Source organism: Delphinapterus leucas, chromosome 14, assembly GCF_059928025.1.
Source record: "Delphinapterus leucas isolate spDelLeu-1000000601 "Yukka" chromosome 14, BTC_Dleu_Yukka2, whole genome shotgun sequence".
In the NCBI taxonomy this organism is placed as follows: domain Eukaryota; kingdom Metazoa; phylum Chordata; class Mammalia; order Artiodactyla; family Monodontidae; genus Delphinapterus; species Delphinapterus leucas.
In genome coordinates, this window is record NC_143142.1 from 25,869,117 (window position 1) to 25,884,825 (window position 15,709).

At 40.8% G+C, this 15,709-nt stretch overlaps 1 protein-coding gene across 4 annotated transcripts in view; it reads left to right on the top strand.

The window, feature by feature from the left end:
- The window catches only part of MAPK1 (mitogen-activated protein kinase 1), a 92,776-nt gene that overhangs the window by 38,465 nt on the left and 38,602 nt on the right, over nt 1-15,709 (top strand). For 3 of the 4 annotated variants that reach the window (XM_022551410.3, XM_022551404.2, XM_022551403.2), the window contains exons 2-3: nt 13,939-14,001; nt 14,956-15,138. In XM_022551410.3, coding sequence (XP_022407118.1) covers nt 13,939-14,001; nt 14,956-15,138 — 246 coding nt within the window. The remainder of the gene's footprint in view (nt 1-13,938; nt 14,002-14,955; nt 15,139-15,709) is intronic. The other variant, XM_022551405.2, reaches the window with a different exon arrangement.

Genomic DNA, 15,709 nt, shown 5'->3' on the forward strand with positions numbered 1-15,709 from the left:
GAGGGAACCCAGCCCCAACCAACATCAGTCAAGCAGGTTAAAGTTTTACTGAGCTCTGCCTACCAGAGCAACAGTCAGCTCTACCCACCACCAGTCCCTCCCGTCAGGAAACTTGCACAAGCCTCTTAGATAGCCTCATCCACCAGAAGGCAGACAGCAGAAGCAAGAAGAACTACAATCCTGCAGCCTGTAGAACAAAAACCACATTCACAGAAAGATAGACAAGATGAAAAGGCAGAAGACTATGTACTAGATGAAGGAACAAGATAAAACCCCAGAAAAACAACTAAATAAAGTGGAGACAGGCAACCTTCCAGAAAAAGAATTCAGAATAACGATAGTGAAGATGATCCAGGACCTAGGAAAAAGAATGGAGGCAAAGATCGAGAAGATGCAAGAAATGTTTAACAAAGACCTAGAAGAATTAAAGAACAAACAAACAGAGATGAACAATACAATAACTGAAATGAAAACTACACTAGAAGGAATCAATAGCAGAACAACTGAGGCGGAAGAACAGATAAGTGACCTGGAAGACAGAATGGTGGAACTCACTGCTGCGGAACAGGATAGAGAAAAAAGAATGAAAAGAAATGAAGACACAGCCTAAGAGACCTCTGGGACAACATTAAACAGAACAACATTCGCATTATAGGGATCCCAGAAAGAGAAGAGAGAGAGAAAGGACCAGAGAAAATATTTGAGGAGATTGTAGTCGAAAACTTCCCTAACGTGGGAAAGGAAGTAGCCACCCAAGTCCAGGAAGCGCAGAGAGTCCCATACAGGATAAACACAAGGAGAAACACGCCGAGACACATGGTAATCAAATTGGCAAAAATTAAAGACAAAGAAAAATTATTGAAAGCAGCAAGGGAAAAATGACAAATAACATACAAGGGAATGCCCATAAGATTAACAGCTGATTTCTCAGCAGAAACTCTACAAGCCAGAAGGGAGTGGCATGATATACTTAAAGTGAGGAAGGGGAAGAACCTACAACCAAGATTACTCTACCCAGCAAGGATCTCATTCACATTCGATGGAGAAATCAAAAGCTTTACAGACAAGCAAAAGCTAAGAGAACTCAGCACCACCAAACCAGCTCTACAATGAAAGCTAAAGGAACTTCTCTAAGTGGGAAACACAAGAGAAGAAAAGGCCCTACAAAAACAAACCCAAAACAATTAAGAAAATGGTCGTAGGAACATACATATCAATAATTACCTTAAACATGAATGGATTAAATGCTCCAACCAAAAGACACAGGCTTGCTGAATGGATACAAAAACAAGACCCATCTATATGCTGTCTACAAGAGACCCACTTCAGACCTAGGGACACATACAGACTGAAAGTGAGGGGGTGGAAAAAGATATTCAATGCAAATGGAAATCAAAAGAAAGCTGTAGTAGCAATACTCAATATCAGATAAAATACACTTTAAAATAAAGAATGTTACAAGAGACAAGGAGGGACACTACATAATGATCAAGGGGTCAATCCAAGAAGATATGAAAATTACAAATATATGTTTACCCAACATAGGAGGACCTCAATACATAAAGCGACTACTAACAGCTATAAAAGGAAATCGACAGTAACACAATTAATAGTGGGGGACTTTAACACCTCGCTTATACCAATGGACAGATCATCCAGACACAAAAGAAATAAGGAAACACAAGCTTTAATTTAAATGACACAATAGACCAGATAGATTTAATTGATAATTATAGGACATTCCATCCAAAAACAGCAGATTACACTTTCTTCTCAAGTGCGCACAGAACATTCTCCGGGATAGATCACATCTTGGTCACAAATCAAGCCTCAGTAAATTTAAGAAAATTGAAATCGTATCAAGCATCTTTTCTGACCACAACACTATGAGATTAGAAATGAATTACAGGGGAAAAAACATAAAAAACACAAACACATGGAGGCTAAACAATACGTTACTAAATAACCAAGAGATCACTGAAGAAATCAAAGAGGAAATCAAAAAGTACCTAGAAGGCTTTCCTGGTGGCGCAGTGGTTGAGAGTCCGCCTGACGATGCAGGGGACGCGGGTTCGTGCCCTGGTCTGGGAGGATCCCACGTGCCGCGGAGCGGCTGGACACGTGGGCCATGGCTGCTGAGCCTGTGCATCCAGAGCCTGTGCTCCGCAACAGGAGGGGCCACAGCGGTGAGAGGCCTGCGTACCGCAAAAAAAACCAACAAAAAAATAAAAAAACCTAGAGACAAATGACAATGAAAACACAATGATCCAGAACGTATGGCATGCGGCAAAAGCAATCATAAGAGGGAAGTTTATAGCTATACAAGCCTACCTCAAGAAACAAGAAAAATCTCAAATAAACGATCTAACCTTACACCTAAAGGAACTAGAGAAAGAAGAACAAACAAAACCCAAAGTTAGCAGAAGGAAAGAAATCATAAAGATCAGAGAAGAAATAAATGAAATAGAAACAAAGAAAACAATAGCAAAGAACAATAAAACTAAAAGCTGGTTCTTTGAGAAGATAAACAAAATTGATAAACCATTAGCCAGACTCATCAAGAAAAAGAGGGAGAGGACCCAAATCCATAATATTAGAAATGAAAAAGGAGAAGTTACAACAGACACCGCAGAAATACAAAGCATCCTAAGAGACTACTACAAGCAACTCTGTGCCAATAAAATGGACAACCTGGAAGAAATGGACAAATTCTTAGAAAGGTATAACCTTCCAAGACTGAACCAGGAAGAAATAGAAAATATGAACAGACCAATCACAAGTAATGAAATTGAAACCGTGATTAAAAGTCTTCCAACAAATGAAAGTCCAGGACCAGATGGCTCCACAGGTGAATTCTATCAAACGTTTAGAGAAGAGCTAACCCATCCTTCTCAAACTCTTCCAAAAAACTGCAGAGGAAGGAACACTCCCAAACTCATTCTGTGAAGCCACCATCACCCTGATAACCAAAACCAGACAAAGATACTACAAAAAAAGAAAATTACAGACCAATATCACTGATGAATATAGATGCAAAAATCCTCAACAAAATACTAGCAAACAGAATCCAACAGCACATTAAAAGGATCATACACCATGATCAAGTGGGATTTATCCCAGGGATGCAAGGATTCTTCAATATACACAAATCAGTCAATGTGATACACCATATTAACAAACTGAAGAAGAAAAACCATATGATTATGATCATCTCAATAGATGCAGAGAAAGCTTTCAACAAAATTCAACACCGATTTATGTTAAAAACCCTCCAGAAAGTGGGCATAGAGGGAACCTACCTCAACATAATAAAGGCCATATACGACAAACCCACAGCAAACATCATTCTCAATGGTGAAAAACTGAAAGCATTTCCTCTAAGATCAGGAATGAGACAAGGATATCCACTCTCATCACTATTATTCAACATAGTTTTGGAAGTCCTAGCCATGGCAATCAGAGAAGAAAAATAAAAGGAATACAAATTGGAAAAGAAGAAGTAAAACTGTCACTGTTTGCAGATGACATGATACTATGCATAGAGAATCCTAAAGATGCCACCAGAAAACTACTAGAGCTAATCAATGAATTTGGTAAAGTTGCAGGATACAAAATTAATGCACAGAAATCTCTTGTATTCCTATACACTAATGATGAAATATCTGAAAGAGAAATTAAGGAGACACTCCCAGTTACCATTGCAAAAAGAATAAAATACCTAGGAATAAACCTACCTAGGGAGACAAAAGACCTGTGTGCAGAAAACTATAAGACACTGATGAAAGAAATTAAAGATGATACCAACAGATGGAGAGATATACCATGTTCTTGGGTTGGAAGAATCAATATTGTGAAGATGACTATACTACCCAAAGCTATCTACAGTCAATGCAATCCCTGTCAAATTACCCATGGCATTTTTTACGGAACTAGAACAAAAAATCTTAAAATTTGTATGGCGACACAAAAGACCTCAAATAGCCAAAACAGTCTTGAGGGAAAAAAACGGAGCTGGAGGAATCAGACTCCCTGACTTCAGACTATACTACAAAGCTGCAGTCATCAAGACAATATGGTACTGGTACAAAAACCGAAACACAGATCAATGGAACAAGATAGAAAGCCTAGAAATAAACCCATGCACCTCTGGTCAACTAATCTATGAGAAAGGAGGCAAGGATATACAATGGAGAAAAGACAGTCTCTTCAATAAGTGGTGCTGGCAAAACATGTAAAAAAATGAAATCAGAACACTTCCTAACACCATACACAAAAATAAACTCAAAATGGATTCGAGACTTAAATGTAAGACGGGACACTGTAAAACTCTTGGAGGAAAACATAGAAAGAACACTCTTTGACATAAATCACAGCAAGATCTTTTTTGATCCACCTCCTAGAGTAATGGAAATAAAAACAAAAATAAACAAATGGGACCTAATGAAACTTCAAAGTTTTTTGCACAGCAAAGGAAACCATAAACAAGACGAAAAGACAACCCTCAGAATGGGAGAAAATATTTGCAAATGAATCAACGGACAGAGGATTAATCTCCAAAATATATAAACAGCTCATGCAGCTCAATATTAAGAAAACAAACAGCCCAATCCAAAAATGGGCAGAAGACCTAAATAGACATTTCTCCAAAGAAGACATACAGATGGCCAAGAAGCACATGAAAAGCTGCTCAGCGTCACTAATTACTAGAGAAATGCAAATCAAAACTACAATGAGGGATCACCTCACACAAGTTAGAATGGGCATCATCAGAAAATCTACAAACAACAAATGCTGGAGAGGATGTGGAGAAAAGGGAACCCTCCTGCACTGTTGGTGGGAATGTAAATTGATACAGCCACTATGGAGAACAGTATGGAGGTTCCTTAAAAATCTAAAAATAGAATTACCATATGATCCAGCAATCCCACTACTGGGCATATACCCAGAGAAAACCATAATTCAAAAAGACACATGCACCCCAATGTTCATTGCAGCACTATTTACAATAGCCAGGTCATGGAAGCAACCTAAATGCCCATCGACAGACGAATGGATAAAGAAGATGTGGTACATATATACAGTGGAATATTACTCAGCTATAAAAAGGAAAGAAGTTGGGTCATTTGTTGAGATGTGGATGGATCTAGAGACTCTCATACAGAGTGAAGTAAGTCAGAAAGAGAAAAACAAATATCATATATTAACGCGTATATGTGGGACCTAGAAAAATGGTACAGGTGAACCGGTTTGCAGAGCAGAAATTGAGACACAGATGTAGAGAACAAACGTATGGACACTAAGCGGGGAAAGCTGTGGGGGTGGGGGTGGTGAGATGAATTGGGCGATTGGGATTGACATGTATACACTGATGTGTATAAAATTGATGACTAATAACCTGCTGTATAAAAAAATAAATAAAATTTTAAAATTAAAAAAAAAAAGAATAAAGTACAGATTTCTCAGCTTTCTTTGTGTGACGTTACCTTTTGCTTTTTGCCCAGATGAGCTCTAAACTCCAGCTGTACTGGACAACTTTGCACTTGTACCCAGCCTTCCATGCTTTAGTTCCTGTGGCTACTTCCTTCTGCAAGCCTTTCCTCATAGACTGCATATTAAACCCTGCTGTGCTTTCTAACCCACCTTAAATAAATACCACCTTCTGAAAGAGGTTCACAGATATTAACATAGAGCAATGTCTGACACATAGTAAACACTCAATAAGTTGTAGATATTATTAAATAAGAATTGTTCATAAGATTTCTTTTTATTATCACCACCCAACTATAAATATCTTGAGTGATGTCCATATAAGAAACAAGACAACACAATATATCAGTAATTGTGAGTAAACATGATGTAAAGTGAAAATATGCCTCATATGTAATATACATCAAAAATAAAAGTCTTGACCTGGGGGAAACAAGACTTGAAAGTGCTGCATCAACCCTGTTAACTGTTGTTGCTGTTTGCACTGTAGTAAGTATGACTTTGAGAGGAGGAGGTGTGATCAGGAGTCAAGGGTGATCAGGAGTCGAGCCGCCCTGTGGGTGGCTCCTCACACCCCACAGCCTTGGAGTGTGTGTGAGAATGCAGTAGCCGAATTGGAAGTGGAGCTGGTGTGGGCACCACCAGCACTGGAGAGTAGTGACCATGCTGAGCGCCCTGCCATCAGGGCCATGGACAGACCCAGATATACCTAGAAAAAAAGCAGGAAAGTTCAGGATGACGGGGGAATGTCAATTTTATGAGACACGATCAGAGAACTTCTAACAGTGAAAGGAACTATACCACAAAAGTAAAGCTATTCAAATGAATAGTCTTAAGAATAAAGGTTCTTTCCTAAACTCTAATAACCAAATAACTAGAAATCCTGAAATTTTGGAATAATGCTTTTTTAAAGAATAAAGGGTACAGCTTTCATGGAGCAATTTGGAGCAGGCCTTTTTTTCCCTTCACATGCAAGACTGCTGTCATTCCAGCTGGCAAACGTAGTAGATTTGAAATGGCTCCTCTGTTTCTCAGAGTCCATAATATATCAAATTATTTCTGTATGCCCAAGTGGGAATCCGAAAATAATTCTTTTATAATCTCAGAGCTTAATACCATAGGTATCTGAATGCAGCTTCTCTCAGCTAATACTTGGGCATCAGCATAAGTTTTCACTCTGTTGTAATGACAGTCTCAGCTACTAAGTGGTGCCTGTTGCTAAGTTGGAAACCAGTGTAGAGAGAGCACTTGTATGTTTCTTTTTTCCTTGACATTTAACACTTTTCTAGAAATATTTACTTTCCCTCGGATTTTGTACATGTGAAGTTGTTAGACTCCAATTAAATGTATGTTAATCTCCTTGACCTTGTCCCACAGCTCGCTGGTGCTCTGTTTCCCCCGATGTCTCCATTGCATTACATTTTGGCTAGATTCTACTGCTGTGTCTTCTAGGTCACCAGGTTTTTCTTCAGTGTATAATCTCTTGCTAATTTCAACCATTGTATTTTTTTCATCTCTAGAAGTTCATTTTGAGTCTTTCTTATACCTTCCACTTCTCTCTTTATATTGTGCTCTACGTTCACGAACATATGGAGTATATTTATACCAGTACACATGATTGTCTACTAATTCTATCATCTCTACTTCCTAGGTATGTTTTTTTATTGGCTTTTCTCTTCATTATAGATTGTATTTTCCTGCTTTTTTGTTTTGTGGCTGTTGTTTTTACTGATTTACAGTATTTCAGATGTACAGCAAAGTGATTCATTATATTCAATATTTATATTTTTTTCAGATTCTTTTCCATTATAGGTTATTGCAAGGTATTGAATATAGTTCCTGGGTTTTTTTTATTTTTTGGGGGGGTGTTTAGATGTTGATTGGATGCAAGACACTGGATTTTACATTGAGTGCTAGGGCTTTTTTTGGTATTTCTTTAAATACTTTGGGACTTTTTTTTCTGGGATGCAGTTAAGTTACTTGGAACACTTTGATCCCTTGAAAGCTCTCTTTTAAGCATTTTAGCTCTCTTTTAAGCATTTAGTCCAGAATAGCCTTTAGTCAAAGGCTAGTTTAGCCCCAGTACTGAGTCAACACCTTTCTGAGGACTCAGTTTTTTGTCCTGGTGTGAGGAGGTCTTTACTGGAAAAGTGGTAGAAGAGGAACTGTTCCCAGCCTTGTTCCACATGGATTAGTCCATCTGCTCCTCTCTGGTGTTCCTTCCCCAGCCTTGGAATTTGATCATGCACAAGCTCTGATCATTATCAGCTGGACACTCAGAGGGAACCCTCTGCGGATCTCCCCAACCTTCTCTGAAGCTCTCCTCTCCTGTACTCAGCCGCAGAAATTCTGAGTTGGACTCTCCAGATCTCGAATTCTGTCTAAACTCAGGGAGACTACCAGGCTCCATTTGGGTTTCCCTTCTCTTTACTGAAACCTGGTAACTCCAGGCAGTAAGCTGGGGCAGTCACAGGACTCAGCTTGCTGGCCTGTGTTGCCTGTTGCTGGGTGTCAGAAAACTGTTATTTCATAAATACTGTCTGGTTTTTTAAGTTAAGAAGCAAAAGCCTGTGAAGGTATTTAGAACTTTAGGAACTCATTTAAAAACTCAAGTTATTTCCTTCAAGCTGCCTTATCTTATATTACCTACCCCTCACTGGTTATTTTTTTCTCCCAACAGAATAGACAGAAATAGTAAGACAAAATATAATTTAAATTACGTTTTAAATCACTCATGGTCCCATCATCCTAGCTTGTTCTGTATATTGCCTCTTCTAGATAAATATTTTTAAGCTGCAGTCTGTTGGTTTATTTTGAATCTCACCTTTAGTTAATACAATCTTCATACTTAGTTTAATGGCTGCATATATAAATATTATATATGTTATATATATTTATATATATATTATATATATATATAAATATTCCATAATGTATTAATCCTTATGTTTGGCAATACAGGTTTTGTTCTTTTAGGTAGTTTTGCAGTAAATACCTTCAAATATATTCCTATTCTTAAGGATGCTCAAAGGGAGAAAGGCAGGTGGGATGTTGTTCTATTTATTTCAGTCTGCAGTGAGATTTAGCCTATATTGGGTATTTAGTAAATGTTTGTCAAATGATTGAGGTGGAACATAACTTAAAGTTCAATTAGGTAAAGTTTTCAGTTACCTTTTTAGGAATATTTTTGTTCCATTGGGCATTCATTTTTATTTTTATGGGGGGTTAAAGTAGATAATTATGAAATGTTTATGTTTCCTTCTACTTATTAAATTAAGCCCATATTTTCTACATGTTAATTATAATTATGTCATCAATTTTGGAGGTATAATTTAGTGGAAGACCTTCTTCAGATAAACTTTTATGTTGGAATAATTTTAGGTTTACAGAAAAGTTGCCAGGATAGTGCAGAGGGTTCCTGTAAGCCCCCACCCAGTTTCTGTTTCCCTTGATATTAACATCTTACATTACTGTATGCGCTTATCAAAACTGAGAAACCAGCATTGGTATAAAGAAATTTCAGACTTTATTTGGAATTTGCTTTTCCACTGATTTCCTTTTTCTGTTCCAGGATCCAATCCAGGGTACTACATGCATTTAGTTGTTATGTCTGCCTGTCTCTCTGTGACTGTTTTCTCACTTTTCTTTTCATGACTTAAAGAGTACTCGTCAAGTATTTTGTAGAATATCCCTCAACTTGGGTTTGTCTGATGTTCTTCTCACTATTAGCCTGGGGTTACAGGTTTGGGGAGAGAATATCACAGAGATGAGCTGCCTTTCTCGCCTCATCCTATCAGGGAGTCACAGTGTCCACATGACGTCACTGGTAGTGGTAACTGATCGCCTGGTGGAGGTGGTATCTGCCAGGCTTCTCCACTATAAAGTTACTGTCCTTCCCTCTTCACATGCTGTTCTTTTGTTTTTGTTTTTGTTTTTGTTTCTTGCGGTACGCAGGCCTCTCACTTGTTGGCCTCTCCCGTTGCGGAGCACAGGCTCCAGTCGCGCAGCTCAGCGGCCATGGCTCACAGGCCCAACCACTCCGCGGCACGTGGGATCTTCCCGGACCGGGGCACGAACCCGTGTCCCCTGCATCGGCAGGCGGACTCTCAACCACTGCGCCACCAGGGAAGCCCACATTCTGTTCTTTTGAAGCAAGTCTCTAAGTTCAGCCTGCCCGCAAGGTGTGGGGGCTGGGAGAGATTGAGTCCCACCTCCTGGAGGGGAGAGGATCTACACATATTACTCCAAGTTCTTCTGTTAGGAGGATTTGTCTCTTCTCCTCCACTGTTTGTTTCTCCCCTGTGAATTTGGTTACAGCTGCTAGAAAGAAGACATAAGTGATTTAGAACGTATAGTTCTGCCATTGAGGAATATAGTCTAATTGAATGGAGAGCATTTGAACAGGACCAAGATAGGAAACATGAGGTTTATGAAGTAGGCACTACTTCTTGAGTTGCCTGTGGCCACTTTCTCCAAAGCTGTGGCTCCACCATCGTTCCAAGTTGGCTAAGACGGCTCCTGCCTGGTGCACTCCCCTCCCCATTCCATTCCTTCAATAAACTACTACCTGAGGGAACTTCATAAAAATATCGCCATGCTTAAAATCCCTGCCTAACATCTTTTGGTGCCTCCCCAGCGTAAAATTTTAGATATTTAAGCATGGCCTGGTTCCTGCTTATGCCTCCGGCATCAACCCCATCCGTGTCCCCTTGGGTCCCACTCTCTTGCCGCAGGTTCCCGCAGGCCTCTGTAGCTTTGCGTGCACCTCTGCTTTGCCTGAAGTGTGTGCTGCCTTCTCACACCTGCCTAGTTTTGGGGAGTCTTCTTTTCACCCCACCTGGTCCGCCAGCCTTCGACCCACCCGCTGCTTTCATAACAGCCTGTGCCTTTTGGTTGTTCCCTTGGATTTGCCAGTCATTCTCCTCCTCACCTTCTTTAAAAGTAGTCACCTGTGCTGCTTCCACTCCTGTCCCCACTCCCCTCCACTTACTGCCACCCAGGGTACCACACATCAGCTGATTGCAGATTCATTGAATGCTTTCCAATTGTTGTGAAGCATTCTTGTTTGGAACTCTTTATAATCTTGGCTTCTGAAACACCACTCTCTCCTGGTGCTTATAGGTACTTCCTCACTCTCTAGCTGGTTCCTCCTGCTCTGTCTGCTCCTGAGTTCTGTCATCAGACCTGTTTTCTCCACTTATCTCTCCTCAGTAGTTCAACCCTCTGTGGCTTCCGTTAAAAATTCCCATATCTTACTCCTAACCTTGTTCTCTCTCTTTAATGCTGCTAGAAGCGCAGAGCCATCCGAATCACCTGCAAGCCTCCTCAGATCTTTAAATCAGGAAATACAAGACTGTCATTGTCTTCCCCTACCCCCATCTTCATTTTGTGCCTCCCAAACCCAGGCCTGCCCCTCATGTTTTGTTTGCAAGGCCTGGGTCAGGAATACAAATGGAGCATCACATACCATATAAATCAAACTAAGAAACAAGAAATGTATTCTCCCCCCCCCACCCCCGAGACATAAACTTTCTTAAAGACCTGGAAGATCAGGTTCAAATTGAAAAATCTTGGGCTTTTTAGAGTTGGGTGTCAGCAGTTCGAGGAGAGCAGGCCTCCAGCATAGCCCTCTTCTCTTCCCAGCCAGTGCTGTGCCCCCCCAACCCCCATGAGCTGGAGCTTGTGGACCCCCAGCCCAACAGTTCACGCACCATGTATACCCTGCAGATAGCTCCCCTTGGCCACCGCTTGTGGTACACACCCTGGAGGAGCATTCTGCTCACCGCCTTGGGATTCTGGGGCTCCTGATGGCACATTCCCCGGACCCAATAATCACCACTGGGTGAGGAGGTGCCTGGTTGGGTGAGGACCAGCTGTCCCCGTAGATGGCCTGATTGTTTTCCTCTCCACATGTTGCCTCTCGCCTTCTCTGTGCCCTTGCTCCTCTTTCAAAAGCCTGCTCATCTTTCAGGGTATGGTTTCTACAGGCCTCATCTTCTTTTAATCCTCTCTTTGTTGCCCTTATTTGGACTTAATCTACCCAGCTTCTCCTTGGGTTTCAGAAGTGCTTTACTGTGATAAAAGCAGTGCATGCTGTCTGATCCTGTCTCCTTCCCTCACTAAATTGCCAGTTTTTTAAGAGCAGGATCGCTGATTGGCTTTGCCCCCAGTACTAACACGAAGTCTCAGAAGTGGAAAGTGCTTGACAAGTGTGGCTTGAATCCACCGCAGTTCTGGCGTCACCCTCCTGTTGTTGTGGTAACCCTGTCAAAACAGGAAATGAGGTTAGTTTAGCATGACTTGTTCATAATTGACTCATGCTGGTTCCCTTTTCTTCCCTAAACGATCACAAAATGTCTGTTAAATAATCTACTCCAGAATTTCGTGGGCTTCTACTTCCACATTAACTGGTCAAATATAGTTCTGGAATCTCTGTTCCCACCCACCCTGGCCCTGGAATTCACAATGCATTTGGAGAGCCCTGGCTCCTTTTTTTAATTGCTCTCTTAAGAATTGCTTGATGAACAATATACCAGTGTACAGTTTAAGTTTTGACATATTATACACCCATTAAGCTATCAAAACAATTAGATAATGAACATTCATCGCCTCCAAAAGTTATCTAGCTTCCATTTCCATTTGTGTAATCCCTCCCACCCAGCAGCCCCAGGTAAACCCTTCTGATGTGCTTTGTGTCCTTATAGACTAGTTTGCATTTTATATAAGTAGAGGTACTTTTCTTTTGGTCTGGCTTCACTCAGCATAATTATTTTGAGATTCATCTGTGTTGTATATATCAACAGTTTGTTTCCTTTTATTGCTGAATAGTAGGAATCTACCGTTTTAAGAATTGAATGTGCTCACCTCTGGGCTTGACCTCCCATTCCCCACCATTTATGTATCTCAGGATAGAATTCATCTGGGACTTGAAGCTGCATTTATGTAAGATGACTGGGTGCTCTCAATAGCTTGAGCTCGTCAAGGGCACAGTAATAGTATAATCTTTGTATCCTGTTAGTATAACCAAATGGCTGGATAAAAGTTCCCTCCTTTACTTAGGGGTGTGTGTCTGTCTGTCTGTCTGCGCCTCTCTCTCTGTTTTATTTATTTATTTACTTTAAATTTATTTTTTATTTATTTTTGGTTGCATTGGGTCTTTGTTGCTGTGCGCAGGCTTTCTCTAGTTTCAGTGAGCGGGGGCTACTCTTCGTTGCAGTGCGTGGGCTTCTCATTGCAGTGGCTTCACTTGTTGTGGAGCACGGGCTCTAGGTGCGTGGGCTTCAGTAGTTGTGGCACACAGGCTCAGTAGTTGTGACTTGTGGGCTCTAGAGCGCAGGCTCAGTAGTTGTGGTGCATGGGCTTAGTTGCTCCGCAGCATGTGAGATCTTCCAGGACCAGGGCTCAAACCCGTGTCCCCTGCATTGGCAGGCGGGTTCTTAACCACTGCGCCACCAGGGACACCCTCTCTCTGTTTTAAATAACATACCCAGTTCCAATTTCATCACTGAGTGTCAGTCGGTACTGTTGGAGGGGCACATTGACCATAAGCCCCTCTCCCCAAGCAGTCTTATTCTCAAAGGCAAGTTTATGCCCGTGTTTGTTTGACTACCATGCTTCAGTAAAACTGGATATTTATTTATTTATTTTTAATTTTAAAATATTTATTTATTTATTTTTGGCTGCGTTGGGTCTTCGTTGCTGCGTGCGGGCCTTCTCTAGTTGCGGCAAGCAGGGGCTAGTCTTCTGTTGCAGCGCGGTGGCTTCTCGTTGCGGAGCATGGGCTCTAGCTCTGTGGGCTTCAGGAGTTATGGCATGGGGGCTTAGTAGCTGTGGCTCATGGGCTCTAGAGCGCAGGCTCAGTAGTTGTGGCACACGGGCTTAGTTGCTCCACGGCATGTGGGATCTTCCCGGACCAGGGCTCAAACCCGTTTCCCCTGCATTGGCAGGCGGATTCTTAACCACTGCGCCACCAGGGAAGCCCTGGGTATTTATAATGTTGAGTGTAAACCAATATTTTATAACTATTTTAACCTGTGTTCTCTTTTGTTGAACTCAGGCTCTAAAATCTGAATTACCAAAAAAGTTTTGATTTCTAATAGTATTTACTCCCAGTGTTGAATGAGCTTGCTTGAACGACATATCCCTTTGCCTGTCTACCTAAAAATCAGTGGTTTGGGCCTTCTTGCAGCAAACCAAAGCAAAATAAGATTTGAGTAGCTATTCTTTTATTTAAGGAAATAGACATCATTTCAAAGTGTTGGGGTACCCGAGTGCAATGTATAAATGGTGTGAGAAAACTGAAGCTGAGTGAGACAAGGTCCCTCCTACAGCATAGTTTTGTGGTAGAGTCAAACAGATGCATCAGTAATTCTCAGTATAAGTAGACTGATAGATATCATTATAGAAGCACAAACTTGAGAATAAACTTATTTTACTGTTTCCTGTTTCTAGCACTTACCCAGAGGAGACCAGAAGTAATGTCTTACTGCCCGTCCGTGTTCTTTCATTGCTTCGGTCAGTGGACCAGATGTTGATACTTGTTAATATGAAAAGCTCTTACAGAAAAGATTCAATAGAATATTGTTCATAAAGATAGTAGTAATATTCAAGATTCAGATTCATCATAAAATTGAAGATAAAATTATTATTGCTTCTGCTTGGAATTCTATTAAGTCAGACCTTCAGGACAACTTGGAAAGAACTGGGCCCTATGTTATGGCTGTGAAGGTATTTTTTGAACAATACTTTTTAGGTTTTGTTATAAGACTACCCAAACATCTTGATTAAATTTCTTGTGGGGGGGAGGGGAGGAAGAAATAGTCATGTCATTTTGCACGTAAGACAAAGTTGTTGCAAGCAATCAATGCATCCTCCTGCCCCACCTTTTAATTGAAGTATAGTTGACTTACAATATTAGTTTCAGATATACGGCATAGTGATTTAGTACTTTTACAGATTATGCTCCATTAGAAGTTATTACAAGATAATGGCTATAATTTCCTGTGCTATGCAGTATATCCTTATTGCTCTCTTGGGTGCATTTTTGTTCGGGTTGAAGATGTTGATGGTCAATTGATTGTGCTGAGTCGGTGGAATCTAATCCAACAGTAGGAAGTTGTTTTGGAGGCAGAAATGATTGCTCTCACCAGAATGCAGTTGCTGTTAAAAACAGTGGGAAAATGGCTTATGTGTGTCATACGCCCATGTTCCTGGGTTTATGAAAATGGGCATCTGTACAGTTCCCAGGGCCAGGCCCTCTGTTAGTTTTGAGATTCTGTGTGTGCTGCGTTTTGCCAGCCGCATCCTCCCTAGCTTAAGGCCTCTGTGGATTATACACATGCTTCCTTCACGTGTATGAAACAAGTATTTGCCCAGAGTGCTAAACATTTAATACTTTACCGCCTTGTTCTGAGAACTGTTTTTAATGCCATCTCCCCTCCTCCCCTCCTTTTTTATTTATTTTTTTAGCTCTGCTTATGATAATGTCAACAAAGTTCGAGTAGCTATCAAGAAAATCAGCCCTTTTGAGCACCAGACCTACTGCCAGAGAACCCTGAGGGAGATAAAAATCTTACTGCGCTTCAGACATGAGAACATCATTGGAATCAATGATATTATTCGAGCACCAACCATTGAGCAGATGAAAGATGTGTATCCTTTTCAGGCAGCTGCTCCACTGCTCCGTCACCTGGTTGAGTAATGTAACTGGACGTGTCTGCACTTATAGGGGTGGAGGAAAAGTAATAAAGCACATTTAAGGGGAAACTGTACTTTGCTTGTCATTTACTGTAATACTTGCATCATTTACATTTTTTCTCTGATTCATTTCTTTCATTTGTCAGTAACTGATTTTAGTATCTTTTTGGCAAATCCAATATTTTCTGTCAGTTTCAGTAAAGATTTCCTTTAAGTGTATAGTGGAAAATTTTGGAGAACACCTTTTCCAGTCACGTGTTTGCCACTCAAGGCATGGTTTGTTATGATGGTGAAAAGGAAAGAGCAGTCGACTGTGGAAGAGGGTGCCCTGTACAGCACCTGGTCAGGTCCAGACTGTCCTGATCTTAGCGCCATTTCACATCTGGGTCCAGTTTTCTCGTTTTTAAAACTGGCGTGCTTGCCCTCATGATCTACAAGGCTGGCTCAGCTCTGAAGTTGTGTGATTAACTATGACAAACATTTAGAAATCTGGACTAAGCAGGTAAAGGCTTGGGTAAAGGAGGCT